Source organism: Clytia hemisphaerica, unplaced genomic scaffold (genome assembly GCF_902728285.1).
Source record: "Clytia hemisphaerica strain Z4C2 unplaced genomic scaffold, Clytia hemisphaerica genome assembly, whole genome shotgun sequence".
Taxonomy (NCBI): domain Eukaryota; kingdom Metazoa; phylum Cnidaria; class Hydrozoa; order Leptothecata; family Clytiidae; genus Clytia; species Clytia hemisphaerica.
The window spans coordinates 219,950-237,541 of NW_027104213.1; the positions used below are offsets into that span (position 1 = coordinate 219,950).

Sequence of the window (17,592 nt, forward strand, 5' to 3'; positions counted from 1 at the left end):
AGCTAGGCTATAGTTTGGCAACAGCAGTTTAATCATCATGTATAGAAAGTGTAGACAACTCTCTTTGTTGTAACCATCAGAAGAAAATCTATGATGAAGACCAACAGTATTAATAACCAAATCATCTGGCCAGATGATCCAAATAAGTGTCATTCCAATCAAATCCACAGCACGCTGAGCTGATGTGCTGGCAAGAAGAGAAAGTTTTTGTAGGTAGGCAATGGCAACCGGTTCAAATAAATAAACGCGCGGGAAAACGGGGAAAACAAACCAATCATAGGAGTTCTTTTGCTGCAATATGAGGATTTAGTGCCGAAACGGAGCGATCTGAGGAAACACGAGATTTTGGTTTCATGTAGTCATACTCGAAACACTGAATTTTCAAAAAAGTTTAGCCATATACGGACCAATTTAGTATATCGCGCGCACATTTTACCAAACGAGATACGCGCTGCGCGCGCAATAATTGATACATGCGACTTTTTTTAGTTTTAGTGTAAAATAAAAATTTCTAAAATATTCTAATCTTAGAATAAAAAATATTCCTAGATAAGTACCTATATCCTAGATAGGAATATTTGTGAAATCGAAAAATTTGTTCCTATTTAGGCGGTTAATCCTGACTGATAGAGTACCCTGCCCAGTTGGCGACCGAAATTTTTTGATTCAAATTTTTCACTTACTTTTTACTTTTTTGAAAATCCTTTTCGACCAACGGTTAGACAACTTTTAACATGCTCTTCGTGTTTGTTTTGATTTTTTATTTGAGGCGATCTTCTTAGAATAAAAAACTTTCGAAGCGAGCGGTACTAGTGCCCGGGCACTGGGCGCCCAGTTCCCGACCGACGTACCAGTCTGCAACCGATCGCGAGAAAGGAAAAATCAGTGCTCTACTTGCAGGTAAGGTTGTATTAATTGATCAGGATGATAAAAAAACTCATAAGCTTTCCCGTATTTACATTTATTTACACTCGTTCTTTTGTTTTAAAATAGCTCACTTACATTTCCAGACGGTGTCAATCGAACGAATCGAACGCCGAATCAATTGAACGCAATCGAACACAATCGAATAATTGCGATTCAATTGTCGAACGCAATCGAATCGCAATCGAATATTACCCAGAATTTGCCGTTCGATTGCTTCGATTACGTTCGATTGTATTCGCTTATGTTTGATTGCGTTCGATTGATTCAGTTGTATTCTATTTTATTCATTCTAGTACGGTTACTTACGCACTCGGCCGTCCACGCTAAAAAGAGCTTTAAAGGAGTGATCAAATTTAATTTAATCGCAATCAAACTTATCGAAAAAATAATCATAATCGAAGATCAATCGAAGGTAATTTACAATCAATCGAACCAATTAAACATAGGTTGACTATCAATCGAACCAATCGAACGTTACTTGAACGTAATCGAACACAATCGAATATTACCCAAGAATCGGCCGTTCGATTGAGATTCGATTGTGTTCGGCAATCGAATCGCAATCATTCGATCGCGTTTGATTGCGTTCGATTGCGTTCGATTGGTTCGATTGCGATTTTTGGACATTTCCCTTCGGCATGTTTTTTCAGAATTTTTCTTCAAGTCGCCATTTTTTTCTAAAGTTTGTTTTTGTTTTGTTTTGAAAGTGGCGGTCTATGGAGAGTCTTCATTTGATAAAAACGCGGGAATTTTTTATGTCTGTTTTTTTCTCTTCGCGTCTGGAATTTTTTAATCGCAATGTAGAGTCTTCTTTTTCATTTTTTGAGTTTGGTCGGTCGCTGACTGGACGTCAAATTTCGAAGCTGATTGCGTCAACTTTTTTATCAATATTTCAAACGAAAAAAACTGTATCGAGCTGTTTTTTACAGAAATGCTTTCTAACATATTCATCGTTTTGGACAAGTATTTTTTGGAGTGGGAGTTGAAGCGTTTTTTCTTACGAGGCTTTTTTGTCCACAGGTAGCCATTTGGGCAGGGGACTCTACCCCCCGTCGGACGACGTGCATTTTTAATCTTTTTCTAGCCTTGTAAATAATTTTTCTTTTCCAGTGGTGGTCGGAAATTCCGATGAAAATCCATATGCCATGTACTTTTGCAAAATGCATCGAAAAGGTGAAGGCTTCTTCGTAAAAAAGCGAAAGATATGTACCTATTTTTCGGATCCGGCATGCGGGAATAGTGTCAGGACCTGCAGGCGACCTGGTAGGGTTGGGTATTTGTGTGGTTTGGGTGTGGTTACGTATCAGATTGGCTAGGAATTTGGTTATTATCAGTTAGGGTTAGGGTTGGAGCTCGAAAAAAGCACTTTTTTGTGATTTTCTCTTAATACAGTCTGGTCTGTAGTTTGTACAATATAAATAGCCGTCAGAAACGCTGTTTCGGCATGAATCCGTGGCGCAGTGGATAAGACATTGGGTTTCAAAACATCGGAGCTTTGCATTTAGTGGGTTCGAATCCCACCGGTGGCGATCTGTCGGTAAGTCATTCAGTAAGTTAGAAAACATAGAAAATAACTCACACAGAACCAGAAAGTCAGAAAAACTACGAACAAGAGACTGGAAAGTACGAAATAAGTCCAGATCTGTCTTTCGTCTTTACGAAGAAGCCACGACCCATCGGAAATTCCACTCTTTTTTGCCTTTTTTAATTCAATTACAATTGCCTTGGTTAGAAATTCATACATTTTCTTCTCTCGCCTGGGAAATTTTGAATTTTGGGGAAAACTTTTGCCCTCTGAAATTCTGTGTCGTCCGCCCCTCTGTTACAGACAAATAGACCTTTTTTCAAAGAGGCCACCCTGTTGAATAATTATGTAGTCCAGCAGAAAAACAATGATAAAACCATGCATAATTATTACAATATGCATGATACAGTAATTATGCATGGCTCTATCATTGTTTTTATGGCTGGACTACATAATTATTCAACAGGACGTCCTCTTTGAAAAAAGGTCTATTCTGGAATGGTGGGGCATGGTATACTGTAAACAGACCTATTCATTCCCCTTAGTTCTTAGCACGCTATTTAACCACTAAAACGGATTTAAAGAACGATAAATTACGCATTCGCAGTATGTGGGCTCCATTTGGCTCATCCACTGTGCGATTTTAGCATAACAACAAAGACTTAGAAAACACTTAGAAACCACTTCAGAAAGTCAGAAAATCAGGATAGAAGATAGGAAAGTAGAAAATAGGGGGTTAATCAGACAGCTTGGTAAAATCTGTGTGTTTCCATTTGAAGAATTTGTGCAAGTCATTGATGACGCAAGAAATCTACAAAAGAAACCAATAAAAGATCAAAGAGAAGGGCTTTAAATGGGAAAAAATGATTGTTTACCAATTTTGGAGATTTCAAAACTCAAGATTAAGTTGGGGATTTAATATCGTATACCGACATCCCTCTTCTAATTCTGACACTCTTCTTTAGAGATAGGAATAATGGGAAGGTTGGGAAGTTACAGACAAAAGATCTTTTTTCTCTGATTGGTAAAAGAAAAATAGTTAAAAAATAGCGATTCCAACGTTCTGATTATTCCCATCTATAAAGAAGGGTGACGAAATTAGAACATGTCAATATTAGGCCAACTTACGGTATTATATGAAGACTCCCCGGATTGGCAAACATGAAGAAATAGAAGAAAAACTAAAATTTCACCCCCTAGAAAATATTTAGATTGTTTTATTTTGTTCAATTGCAAACGCTTGTGAAAGTGCCAAATATTTTATTATCCAATCACAGCGATATCAATTGTTTTATTTTTTCCAATCAAAAAATTGTTGTACGATTGCTTAAAAAGAAGTATATCCAATCAAATGAAGGTGAAGCTCTTTCATGACATCCAATCAGAGAGGATTCTTTGAAAAAATAACACTTGCATCAAATTCCTGCTTTCTTTGAGAACAAGATAAGAAAAAATTCATCTCTTAGAATCAAGGATTTAAACAAATAAAGTTGAATGACTACTTGTTACCGTCAACTGCTCCAACTTGGGACATGGGTTTGTTGATATCTGGCCTGTGCTGTATTTTCACTTACTGTTAGATCTCTTTGACAACAAATTTGTTTTGATAACTCCACCAATTTAGCCAGTTTTAGCACATATTTCAATTCCATAATGGCGGATATACCCAAATCCTAAACCCAAACGATTTTGATTTCCCTGGAGTATTTCCAGAAGACTATCACTGCAAAAAGATTTTCGGTTCATGTCTATTGCCATTTTGAAGATTTTTCCAGTCAAAAAGTGGGATATTTTGCTTGAAATATTGCGATTTTTAGCAGGAATTTCAATTCTAAAATGGGGGATATACCCAAATCCCAAACCCAGATTTTGATTTTCCTGCAGTATTTCCAGAATACTATCACTGCAAGAAAATCTGGGCCCATGTCTATTGTCATTGTAGAGTTTTTTTCAGTCCAAATTTGGGTTTTTGCCTGAAAAATGGCTCTTAGCAGGGATTTTATTTCCATAATGGCGGACATAGGCGCATCCCAGACCGAAATGATTTGGATTTCCCTGGAGTATTTCCAGAATACTATCACTGCAAAAAAAACTTTCAGTCAGCATTTAAAGTTTGTAGAAAGCTTGCCTTAAAAAATGCTATATTTTGATAAATATGATTTTTTTTTTGCTAAAAAGCGATTTTCAAATTTTATGAATTTTTGAAAAAAGTTAAAAACTTGAAATTCATTTTGCTTAAAGACTTTATTCAAGACTTCTATCTCTGAAAATTCCAGACATGTGAATTAATCAGTTTAAAGTTTATGAACTTGCAAAATTGGCCAAAAAAGCATTTTGCTACCCAAAATTGCCTTAAAATGGCTCGTTTAGGGCTCCAATGGGCACAATTTTCAACCCAATATGATTATTTTGTTGTTTCTTCATAAAATTTAGTACAGCAAATGAAAAAAAAAGACTTAAAGCAATAATAGTATGCACCATTATGCATTCTATCCCATGCGATTGAGTACGACCTCAACAGAGGGAAGCATTCCCCTATAATTAGGCCATTCGCCACTTGCTTGTAAATGATGTCCTTTTTTGTAGAAAAAGATCCCTTAAATTACACCAAAACTGCTAAAAGGGTGGTATCAAAGCTCTGGCTGCTCATTTAATCCAAAATAACAGATGCAGGGGTTTATCTAGGCCAAAATACTTGTCGAGCTTTGAACTTTACAGATGGCCTTTCAGGCATATTAGAAACTCAATCTAAATTTATAAGACGTATGTAAAAAGGTTGTTTTATGTATATGAAACATTTACATCCTTAGGACATGGCCCCCGTCACCGGGGGGGGGGGCAGGGGGGCCATGGCCCCCTCAATATTTTGTAAAGTAATTTTTTTTTACTTTAAAAGATCTTATATATACCGTTTAGAGGGGTGAAATAAGGGTGAAAAGTAGAAAATTTTCTTCGTCGCCCAACCATGGTGGCGACATATTTTTTTGGCCTCCTCAATTCCATTCGCACGCTGAGGGCCATGTAGGACAAACTGAGCTTGCTTATTTGGCAGTGGAAAGTAAGTGTTAGGTTCTCTAATATTTTTATACTTTTTTTGTTCATATACATTAAGTCAACTAAGCTTGTTGAATATTAATTAAAAGTTCTCCTAAAGTTCAGTTTTTCTGCAATAGTTTGTCTTTGACAGTTATGTTGTCTTCTTCAGGTAGGGGTCTGATCGGTTTGTTTATTTGCTTACATTTATCATAATTTTTTGTTAAAGCTTCTAAATATTATTTTTGAATTGTTTGTCTGTTTCCCCCAGTCAATAAATTGAAATTGTAGATCTAGTATCATTTTAGATTCTTTAAAAAGAAAAATGTGTTTTGTAGTTTATTTTGTTGAAGCAATGCTTTTATCCATCAAAAGAGTGCTTAACCAACCGAAGTTAGAAGCGTTATATCGTAGTTGAAGTAATGAAAATTATTGTTTCAATACTGGCAGTTTCATGTTTTTACAAAACAATCCTTTTGTAGTTTATATATTAGGATTCTCTGAAATGAAAACAGAAGAAAGACTACTAAAAAAGGGGGAATTGATTAATGTAAGATGTTGAGCAAGTAGATAAAAAGCAAATTATCACAATCATTTCACCTTAAAGAAAAAATCAATATCTCGTTGAGCGAAAAGTCAAAGAAATCGTTATCATTAAACATTTTCTTTACATTTAGAGGAATAAGAGAAAATAATAAAAACTAAAGCAAGATGGATTCGAGTGAAATTAAAGTGAAAATTGAACCCGAAAGTGAAGGAATGATTTCTGAAGAACAGCAAGAAGCAAAAGAAGATACATCAATGGAAAATCCTGTTGAAGGAAATTTTGACATTCCTCTTGATGAAAAGATATTGGAAGCTGAACAGCCTGACGAAGCTCCTCCTTCAGAAGACACCATTCTAGACGAACAAGCAACCAACGCAGATGAAGCGGTCGTCAAAAAGGAAGAAACTGAAGAAACATCGAAAGAAGAAGCTCAGCCAGAAGCAGTGGTTGATCAAGAAATGTCTCAAGAAAGTACTGCCTCTATCGAACCTGGGGAATTACCCGTTCAAAACGAAGGTTTGCCTTTATTGCTTTTTGTGAGTCTTTCGTATTTTTCATGGAATAGACTTGTTTGGGCTGGTTTGAGACATACTCCAGCATCACTTTCAACTGCCATACAAAAGTTTTTGTTCGACCAAATTATGTCAGTCCTAGTAAAGTTGCTATAACAATTGAAAAACCTTTGACTCTATGTTTTTTGCAGGTCAAGTGAGCCAAGACACAGACATGAATGTGTTGGAAGCCATCTTAGGTGATGGAGATGAAGCAAAAGATGATTTTGATAACGAAATTGCAAACACTAACAGCGCTAAGAAAGGTATCATTAAAATGTATAAATCCCAGAAGGCTTAAACAGTCCTCACAATTACTAAACATTTTGACAAACACTGCTGCAAATAGAACATCTGGTCTCTAAAACACAAAAAAACATCTGTCAAAAAAAGTTTTTCATTTTTATAGTAAAAGCAGCGACAGCGACCCCTAAGACGAGGAAAACACCAAAACGAAAGACAAAGAAACCGACCAAAGCAGCTGCAGCTAAAAATGGAACTGCATCTCCAGTGTCAAAGATAGAGAGTGCCTCCGCCAACAATGCTACTCCTGATGCTCCCAAAGATGAAATCAAACCTTCGCCTGCAAAGAAAGCAAAACTGAAAACGACAGCACCTGCTTCAACCACTGATAATGTCGTGAGTGATGCCACTACCAAAGACTCCTCTGCTGTTGCTACGACAACTACACCTGGCAAGAAAGCTGCCACCAAAACACAAAAGAAAAAGAAAGTGGCAACGAAGGCGGCGGTGAAGAAGGAAACCAAAAAACCGGACACTGAAACAAATGCTCAACCCACGGAGGCCGAAAAAGAAGCAGAACTTGAGAAAAAAGTCAAGGAGCTAGAGAAAATAGTTAAGTCAGCACCTGTCGTCGCTCCAACTGCTGATGAAAGCAAAACTGATGCCACCAAAGTGAAGAAGGATAAAGCTCCCAAAGCGTCACCTGCTACCAGGAAACGAAAAGCAAGTGATAGCGCACTAAACACTTCAAAGACTAAAGCCAACACCTCCGTCTCTGAGGTAATGGAGGTAAAACCATCAGTTATCACATCTTTAAATGGTTCAATGTAAATTTCCTCAGTAATATAGGTGATTGAATATCTTCTCTTCCCAATATATCCTAAAAATCTTGCAGATAGATTTTTGTACAAAATGAATGTTTATCATTTTTATGTTTGCAGGAGAAACCATTAGAAGAAGAAGTAGAAGAACAAGAAGAAGAGGGTGAGCTAACTTTTGCGTTCTACCAAGTGTTTTAAGCTTGTTTGCTTTAGATTCTCCGTCGTTCTCAGTCATGACCTTCCCATAGGACAAAAAATTCTCTAGGCTACCAGCGAAAACATCTGACGAAAGTGTTAACTGATTTACCCAGCAAGATATTGCATTTCACATCGAGAAATATTCTCAGTAAAAATCAAAGTTTAGAAATGTTTTTTTTTTTGGGAATATAATTTTTTTTTTTAACTGTAAGTTCCGATACGGGCAGTATAAAAACGAAGATGACCTAGTTATCAGTTTGAACACACATAACACACAAATGGAACAAAGAACAAAAACTCTTCATTTCAGCCATTGAAGACGAGGAATTTTTGGACGAAGAGAACATTTTGAACGAAGAGGAAGATGAAGAAGAAGATGCTGACATGAAAGTGGTGGATGGCTTCTCTGATCACGATGGAAGCGTGTCCGATCATGGAAGCTCTTTCTCTTACTCACGATCGCGATCATTGTCGGGAAGCTTCTCCGTGGAATTATCAAATTTCTCTGGATCCTCCTCACTTGGTGAGTACCCTTGCTTTGAACGATTCTTTTGTGAACAGGTCTCAAATTGGTTGAATGGGGCTGTTGCGAAGAGGTTCAAAAAGGCTTTCGAGGACAGAGTTGAAATTAAACCATAATCATTATAAAATACTCTGGTCTTGAATGTTTTTGTTTCTTTCTATTGTTTATAACAGTTAGAGCTTTATTTCGTGAATGGATTTGTTTTGCACAGTTTTTGATCATGTAACTAGACATTTTGACAATAAAGCTATAATGATATATTACCAGACTGGAGTTTTAAAAATAATTGAACACACATTTGTTTTGCAGACGACTTGGAAGATGACGGAGAAGGTGACGAGAAAAAGAAAACGAAAAGGAAGAAAAAACACCCAAGTCAGTACACTCTTTTCCACATTGTGGCATACTCCTAATCCTTTTTCAACAAAGTCGCTTCTAATACTTCCAGGATACCAAAAAGCATCAAGTAGCTAAATGCTCAGAACGCATCGCGACTTTTTATTTCAAAACTCTAGATTTGACCCGGCTTTTATGTACGTTTTCATGCGAAACTTAGCTTGCGAATACTTTTAAAATGCACGTTACAACAACTTTGCAATCATCCCCTTTTTTCCCCGTGACGTTTCCTCTTGCAGGTGACGAGAAGCACAAAGAGTTGGTGGATCAAATGTTGAAAGGGGCAAGATACTTCATCATCAAAAGCAATAATTATGAAAACGTTTCACTTTCAAAAGCAAAGGTACATAAGATTTTTACAAATCGAATGTATTAAACATCTTAGTTAATCATTTCTTTGGCGTCAACACAAAGAGAATTTCCACAACCTCCTGATGTCGGGAAAAAAACGAACAAAATACTGGCTTTTTCATCAAGTATTTGATTTTCATACATTTTGGTTCTAGAAACTTCAAAGTCGATTACTTAGAACTAGGCCAGAGTTTTCTGCTAAATTTCATTTTCATTCTCTGCTTTTTCTGAGTAAAGGCAATACCGAACGGATGTCTTTTAATCAATATTTTACTTCCCTCCTTCAATTTCAGGGCGTATGGGCGACACCGCCTGCCAACGAGCGAAAATTGAACGATGCTTTCAAGGTATGTAGACAAAATTTGATTAAAAACCTTTTTTTTAAACCGATTTGATTAAAAAAACCTTTGACGTAACGTTTTGAAATTTTCCTGTTTATCTTTAGGTATTTACTTGCCAGTGCTGATAGGTCGTTTTCACGTATGTAGTTTTCTTGTTTTATTCTTCCGCCACTTCTTTCTTTCAGCATTCAACGAACGTTGTCTTGGTCTTCAGCGTCAAAGAAAGCGGTCGTTTTCAAGGCTTCGCGCGTCTTGCATCCGAATCACGTCATGATGGCATCCCCGTCCCTTGGGTCCTTCCACCAGGTTTCGATCGTCGAATTTTAGGTGGAACGTTCAAGGTTGACTGGTTAAACAGGTACATGGTCTTCTTAACAAATCTCTATTCTAAAAGTGTAATGAGTGGTAAAAGCATTTTTAGCCATTGACAATACAAGCAATGAATTAGCACGTTTTTACACAATATCTTTCTTCTTTTCAGGAAAGAAGTGACTTTTTCCAAATGCGCAAACCTCAGGAACCCTTGGAACGAAAATAAGGAAGTGAAAATTTGTCGTGACGGACAGGTATGTTTTACAGTAAACTAATGGTGGTCTATAACAATCTGATGCAGTAAATCGTAACATTTCTCCAGATAAGATTATGTACGAACACGAAAACTCTCGTTATAAAGTTTCTCGTTTTCATGACTGAAAGACGGCTTAAATATTAAAACAAGTAAGGGAGCCATAATTTCTTATTCAAAGAGCCTTTTCTGATGCAAGACGAATGTTATGACCCTTTGCAACTTGCATAATTGTACTCTCCTCCTCTTTTCATTTGCCATAGGAGCTTGAACCGAGTGTTGGTGAAGTGTTGTGCCGAATGTTTGAAGATGATCTGACCATTAATCTCGAACGAATACAACGTCATGCAAAACGATATAAAAGTGGTGGCGGTGATCATAAACCTGACAGGTTCCTCTCCCTCTCTTTATCTTTCCGTGTTATTTAACTGGCTTCCCTACTTCGTAGAAAGATAGCATCAAGTCCTAGTCACTAAGTCACTAAGATAAAAGTTTAGTTTAAGAAGGTGATCTTTTCTATGGAGGCTTTCTACCTTTCATTTTGCTTTCTTTTATTTGTGCTTGGGGTAGTGAAGCTGTACTGTAAGAAGTTGCACCTTACCCCGGGAGAGAAATTTTTAGTTTTCCCCATTTATACTGAAAATCAGTAAAAATATTAACACACTTTCAAACTTTGCCAAAGCCTTTAGGCCGTGGGTGCTATTTATCGACTCATCCTCTGTCACGGGTATGAAGTAAGCTCAGTTTCGGAAAGGATCAGTTTATTTCAGAAAGTTGTAGTTTAGTTCGGAATTTCTTTTTTTTTTTGTTCTATTAAATTTGTTTGGGTGATGGTTTTGCGTTAAGATGTTGGTTGAATATGATCCGTTGACACATTTTCTTGTATATTACACAGGTTACCTTCTTGTGCGTTCATCACAAACCTCATCTACTACTTCAACAAAAATGAACTTTTAATGAGAAATTTTATCACATAGTCCTCTATGAGAACTTTATTTACAAAGTACCACATAAAAAGTGTGCGTGTTAAAATCGTTCGCTCGGTTACAAATAGGACTAATTGTCTTTGAGATAATATGTTACGATGCATGTTGTTAGAGTGCTCTTTATACCTCAAATGAACTTTCCCATACGATAAAAAGTGAAATATCACTCATATGTTGGCGTTCAGTCAACAAGACTGTCAAATTTACCGGTTGATACAACCTTTACCGCACAGAGTTTCCGGTGCTTTATCAAACCTGTTACGTGTATGAACTTTTATTGCAGAAGTTTGTTTTGAAATGGCCCACCTAAAGTGCCATTCGGGGTATTAATAATGAACTTTTTACTAGCTTTAACTTGTATAATGTGATGGTGTATCACTGCAATCGTATTATGCTGTAGTGACGTTGTACCCTATTTTCGACAGTTCAAAGCTTGTTGGAGTTGGTGGAGGCTCACGTCAGTGTTCAGCGATATTAGAGTTTGAACAACTGTAACAGAGTACGACCATCCATTTGCATTGCATAAGTTTTATGGAAGATAATTCAAGCGGCGTGGAAGAATGGTGTTTTGGTTGTTTTATCCAGAGAAATTTTCATTCAAGTTCGAGTTCAACCATTTTCGGGTTTTCCTTAAAAGTGTTCTTAAGAAAAAAAGAACTTTTGAACTGGTGATTGGATTATTCTTAAGCAATACTTTGCAAGCTAATACAGACTTTTTATATGGCAATCAACATAGATTACTTGGTATTGCTAGTACACAGGTAGTATCATTTGCTACGCGGTTCCGACTATTCGTCTTTTTCAATTCTTTTAGTTTTCCCAAGAGACCATCAACGCTTTGCTATTTGTTGCAGGCCTCAATAAAATTATGGGAAAATAACCTTTTGGTGTCTTCGTAACAGTTTTAAAACAATTGAGGTCTGCTCTTGGGAATTCTAATTCGTCTTTGAGAAACTGATCTTAAGCAAGCAAATTTAACTTAAAGGAAGGAATTTGGCGGAAAGAAATTTTGTGGATTTCACGAAGTAGCTAAATCCGCCAAAATAAATCGCCGTCAAATTTTATTTATTTCATGCGTTCTCGATAGCGAAAGATATCCGCAAAATTCATTCTTCCAAGCTATCTGACAAATTTAAGTTTCTCAAAAAATTCTCGATCATCCGTCTGAGTGAATTCCCGCCAATAGTTTTTCCTTTAAGGTAATGTCTTCTATAAGGCCTGCTTTCGATGAGTTCAGAAATAAGTGTTGACATCTTTCAGAGAACGTCCGACTATCATGCTCAAGTATCGTTTCAGATTCCGTGGTGGTGGCGACTGGAGAGGTGGACGTGGTGGTTTTAATAGGGGTGGACGAGGTGGAAGGGGTGGAGGGCGTTTCCAAAGAAACAGAAGAGGCGGAGGCGTAGGTGTAGGCGGTGGAGATTTTCGTCGTAGAAGAGGCGATGGTGGTCATCATCACAATGGAGGTAAGTGAAAAACATATTTTCAACTCTTCTCGAATTCTCCTCGAATTTTAAATTTTCTTTCAAAGGAATTCATTTCTATCTGGGTGTGGCTTTCTTTTATTTCATTGTGGGGACTGACCTTGTACGGGACTCAGAATGAGAGAAAGTGAAAACAGATAAATTGATTATCCAAGAGACATCAGAAACATACTTCTTCAAACTAACGTGTTTTTTTTTTAATTTTTCAAAATGAAATACAAACAGAGGCATCGATTATCGCTATTAAAAAGCCGTCACTTAATGACCAATTATCTTCTAATAGATTATTTCTTTTTAGAAAAATTACTATTCCCTAGCGTGCAATCTTTTATGTTCTTTTATAGCATTTAATTTATCTAAACTTTTTTCGTCACCTTGTACAATAATGCATATAGTGTATCTTTTTGAATTTTATTTACTTTTTTTAACATCTAGCACTGAAGATGGTTTTACCGAAAAACTTGTTGTTTTCTTATTACTTGAAATACAAACAGTTTCCTTTGATTATTATTTTGAATTGAAGATTTCATTTTCCATAAGAAATACACCTGATATAGTCTGATCTAAATCTTTTGTACATCCGGTACCATAGGTCGTTTCGGAGGTGGTCGCGGTGGCATGGATCGCCATCGAGGGCATCGGGACAACAATCGGCACGATCACAGACGACAACAAGGCAATAATTTCATGCGGCAACAACGTTCACGATCGCCCGATCACAGGAGATACGAGCGTGAAAATCGTGACCGAAGACACAAAGACCGCGTTCGAGAATTTTTAAAGGAAGACAGGTCAGACAAGCTGTTATTTGTTTTGAATAAATCTCTCCAAACAGCTACTTTATTAAAAGATATTCCATGAATAAGTCCTGTTTGAATTTCTTTTTTTCTTTACGTACAGGTCGAAATACGGGGTACGCGAAGAGACACTTTTACACGGTTCATATTCTGATTACGTTCGCGAGTTTCGTCAAAAGCAAATGGGAAGCTCTTCCTCTTCGCACAGGGTGAGTCTATGTATATCTTTACGCTCATTGATCTTCTACTTATTCTAACCCGTTTGATTTTGTTTGTAAAAGAACTTTTTAAACCTAATCGTGTTTTAGCTCAACGAAAAGTGCCTCGATGTCACAGGTTTCTTTAGTTCGTCGCACATTTTCAAAGGAAAAGCGTTCTTTCAAAGTGAACAATATATTCAGTGGGTTTGAATGATCTTTTTCATTTTTTGAATGACTGTATTGTTTTTTTTTCTCGCAGAATTCTTCTTCGTATTATGGTTCATCATCAAGTTACGGTGGATCACACAGTAGATCGGTGAGTATATTATTTTACTAAAACTTCTTTTGCAATAAGAGTTTTATAAAAGAATTTTTATGCTGGAGTTGTTTAAGTTTTCAAAACCAATGTAGCAGCGCGCACATTTTGATGCTTTGCACTTGAAAGAAGAAAAGACATATTACTTCGTTGGAAAGATAACTTTCAGTGCGTGATTCAAGGCTTTGATATATTTTTAAGTTGGTAAATATCTTGTTGAATGGTAAGGCTTGCAGTATATTTACCAGCAAATTGTGGCACATAAATTCTTTAGAAAACCTTTTTCTCCTTTTCAGTACGATGCGAACGCAGCCTCAGCGGAGGAGTTTTTACGCCGCTCATCACATCGATGATGACGAGACCTCCAAAAGATTGGAAGAAAAAAAAACGAAAATCCAAAACCTTTTAGCTGTAAGATTGGAGTTGTTCTTCAAAAATGTTTGCGAAGAGTTTGTTTTCTAAAAGGTTGTTCATTTCATGGCTTTCCTTGGAAGTGTCAATCCCTTCTTCAACACCAAATACTTGTTTGTCAGAAAAAGTGAGAGAAGAATGAACACGTTGTTACCGCTCAATGTCTAAATGTTGGCTATTTTTTAATGAAAGAAATGTTGTTACTTTACTTTTTTTATGTTTTTAAACTTTTTTTGTACCGGATTTAATGCTTTAGAAGCACTCGTTGAAAAATTATCTTTGTCATTGTGACGACTGTTGTAAACGTGATTGAAATTGATTCAAAACCGACATGGACAGTATTAAAAAAACGTCGGCAGAACGATAGTGTACAGATAGTTTTTATTATTGTACGGGGGACTCTCGCTAATTTGAATTACCATTGTTAGTCTCTTTGTAATTCGAATTCTTCTCAGTCCCACAAAGTGGAGGCCTTGATAAGTTAACAAAATTTATTTCCTTATTCAAATCTCAACGGTAATCGGAACAAATCAGATTTCAAGTTCGAATTAACGAGAGCCAACAGTATCTTAGGGTATATTATTTTTCTTTTCATTTTAGAGTTTACATTTTATTAGTAGACTTCACACCCTTAAAAGATTTTTGGACAAAGTGTAAGAATTATGAACAAGTAAAGAGAGCGACTTTTTAGAAAAAAATTCTGACTATTCCATAGAGCATTTTGACAAACAATTCTTGACGGCCAGATTTCATACGCTGTTCCTCATATATAAAGCTATACTTCATATCTTGGTATTTGATAACATGTATATTCTGATACCTGTGTTTATCATATATACTCATTTCAATTAGCATCTTTGTTTATACAAGACCGAAAGCGTGCCAAAGCAAGATTAATACATTTTATTTCAAAATTGTCGTCTTAGATTACATCTATCATATCATCAACTGAAAGATAATAACTGATATTATATTAAGGCTGCTTTGAAACTGCTTCCGTGAGATAATTCTCTGATCAAGGTCTATCAATATTATGCAGCTCAAATCCGCGCCAGAATGGAGAAAAGGATCAATATATATTATCTTGCAAACTTCTTTATCCAATCATTTTCTTTTTATAGATGAGAACCTAGAAATAGATTAGAAAATAAATGAAAAATGACGCAGAAGATCGGGAATGTGTTGTATTTTTATGAAGATTTGGATGATGATGTTGCGGCTGAATTCGACATCAAAGATCTTCATACCACGTATGTACATATCATTGTGTAGTTGCTATGCTACATCGTTTTTTACAAACCTTAGTGTGAAAAATTTCGCTACTTTCAAACTTATGTCTTTTGTCATTTAAATTTTATTTCAACAATCAGTTTTTCTTCGATTGGCATTAAGATATATTAGAAATGCCAAGTATGACAGAATTCGGTTTCTGTTGAAAGTATTTTACCGCCAAAGATCCTTAGAATATGCCGGAAACCGCCGTTTTGTAAATTCTATTGCGATTTTTCCCTTGCATTTTTTCTTTCTTAAATTAAAAAAAAAAGATGATAGCAATGCCATGATTGCGCATTCTTTCATTTTAGATAAAACTGTTTTTGGAACTCATTTTACGGTCGGAAGACTGTTTTTCTTAAATTTCTCGAGTAATATTGGATATTTTTCTTGAAATCCCGTACACAGATGCAACGGTGACTTTTCTAATATGAAATGAAGTCTGATTTTCAAAAATATTATTTGCCGGTCTGAAATTCCAGGACCTCGCCGGAACAAGGGTTTTTCGGAATTATTTCAAAATTTTGTAATTAGTTCTTTCATCAGATTTCTTGCTCAAAGATGCAAAGTGCATTTCTTCAGGATTTTTTTCCCATGCAAAAATGCTGGAAATATATTAAAAAATTTTTACACTTCATCTTTTTGCGTACAGTTATATTTATATTTACACCCATTACCATGGTTTGATTTTCAAGTAATTCAATTTTTTCCTAGAACTATCATAAAATTGTTGCAACAACAAATTATAGCCGTAAAAACGGTTTTTATTGAATTTCTCGACACTTCAACACTGATCTTAAACAAGAATACTTGAAATGGTCAATCCCCTAAAAACGTTTATGTAGGGTAGAAAATTCCGAAAAATTCAGCATTTTTTTGAGTTTTTAACCTGACTTTCATAGTGTGAACACCCCCTTCCTAAAGGGGAGATTTACCTTTATATGAAGGGCTTTATAAGAGGGGCAGGACTTCTTCTGATTAAAATGTGAGGTTTGAGCTTCCCTGGGGGATCCAATGAAGTCAAAAGGTTTTCTACGACAACGTCTCTTCAGCAGGGCCAGCTTAACCTAAAAAAGTCCATCTCGCCTGAACTAAGCCAGTCTTCTCCATATGAACAGCGTAAGCTAGTAAGCTGTATGGTCTACTATTTTCCATTTTCTAGGTTTTTTGTTTACTTTTTGTTTTCTCAGCACACGATGGGAAGATTTGAAGAGGGATGGGTTCAATTCTTTTGAATATACCGACGAAGAAAGTCACGTGATCAAGGTATAACATTTGAATGGAAAAAGGCGTATGTTTGTCGCAAAAGAAAAAGAGATCGAAAATTATCAGGGGGGAGTCAGGCTCAAAATCGTCGAATCGATAAAGTATCCGGGATGACCACCCGGCCGTCGCACTAAACATCCGGCCGTTGAGCCGGAATGAGCAGTCGGCCGTCGAACCGATCATCCAGCCGTCGACATGAGCATCCGACCGTCAAACCGAGCATCTGGCCTTCGCATCGAGCATCCAACCGTCGGTGCGAGCTTCTGGCTGTCATGGCGAACTATCATTCCGGTATGTATTCGTGTTTTTGGACCTACCTTGGAGGTCCTATAAATTAACCAATGTCCGTCCGTTCGTTCGTTCGTTCGTCCGTCCGTCTGTTACCAGCTTTTCTCGAGATTGGCTCATTAGTTTTTTCTGATTTTTGGCACAATGATGCAAAATGGTAATGCCCAAAATGTGACGGAGCCCGATTTTCGAAAAAAAATCATTTCCGGCCGAAAATGCCGGAAATATGCCGGAAAAACCGGTTTTTTGGCATTTTCTCGAGAATTCAACATTAGTTTTTTCAAATTTTTCGCACAAAGATGCGTATTAGCAATGCCCAAAACATGGCAGAGTCCGATTTTTGAGAAAAATTCTTTTCCGGCCGAAAATGCCGGAAATATTCCGGAAATCGCCGTTTTTGCAGATTTTCATCGGACTTTTTCCTTGTAATTGGTTGTTTTTTCACTCAAAAACATTGTTAATAGCAATGTCCACGATCAAGCATGGTTCAATTGTCAATTAAACTGATTTTTGAAGCCGGAATTTTCTAAAAATCGCCGGAATAGCCGATT

General features: G+C 36.6%; 2 protein-coding genes across 4 annotated transcripts in view; both read left to right on the top strand.

The window, feature by feature from the left end:
* Window positions 1-6,162: 6,162 nt before the first annotated feature.
* Window positions 6,163-14,913, top strand: LOC136815664 (YTH domain-containing protein 1-like). 3 transcript variants are annotated; one of them, XM_067072109.1, is made up of 16 exons: window positions 6,163-6,548; window positions 6,736-6,849; window positions 6,993-7,615; window positions 7,768-7,810; window positions 8,156-8,368; window positions 8,678-8,743; window positions 9,004-9,107; window positions 9,409-9,462; window positions 9,642-9,814; window positions 9,938-10,022; window positions 10,285-10,412; window positions 12,304-12,473; window positions 13,084-13,282; window positions 13,392-13,497; window positions 13,748-13,804; window positions 14,101-14,913. In XM_067072109.1, exons 1-16 carry the CDS (start codon window positions 6,197-6,199, stop codon window positions 14,155-14,157), a joined length of 2,544 nt encoding a protein of 847 aa, XP_066928210.1. In that variant the 5' UTR covers window positions 6,163-6,196; the 3' UTR covers window positions 14,158-14,913. The 3 variants fall into 3 exon arrangements, with proteins under 3 accessions (XP_066928210.1, XP_066928211.1, XP_066928212.1); XM_067072110.1 differs by having other exon boundaries at window positions 6,993-7,606; window positions 14,101-14,423; XM_067072111.1 differs by lacking the exons at window positions 12,304-12,473; window positions 13,084-13,282; window positions 13,392-13,497; window positions 13,748-13,804; window positions 14,101-14,913 and adding an exon at window positions 10,917-11,110.
* Window positions 14,914-15,334: 421 nt separating this feature from the next.
* Window positions 15,335-17,592, top strand: part of LOC136815666 (non-lysosomal glucosylceramidase-like) — a 35,807-nt gene continuing 33,549 nt past the window's right edge. Inside the window, exons 1-2 of the mRNA XM_067072113.1 lie at window positions 15,335-15,465; window positions 16,678-16,753. Coding sequence (XP_066928214.1) covers window positions 15,374-15,465; window positions 16,678-16,753 — 168 coding nt within the window. The 5' untranslated portion in view covers window positions 15,335-15,373. The remainder of the gene's footprint in view (window positions 15,466-16,677; window positions 16,754-17,592) is intronic.

What these genes read in the sequence shown, in the direction of transcription:
- LOC136815664 (XM_067072109.1), top strand. Translation starts at nt 6,197, where the DNA reads ATGGATTCGAGTGAAATTAAAGTGAAAATTGAACCCGAAAGTGAAGGA. An exon ending in CACTAACAGCGCTAAGAAAG is followed by an intron (nt 6,850 to 6,992) that starts GTATCATTAAAA and finishes TCATTTTTATAG; the next exon opens with TAAAAGCAGCGACAGCGACC. An exon ending in GGTGATCATAAACCTGACAG is followed by an intron (nt 10,413 to 12,303) that starts GTTCCTCTCCCT and finishes GTATCGTTTCAG; the next exon opens with ATTCCGTGGTGGTGGCGACT.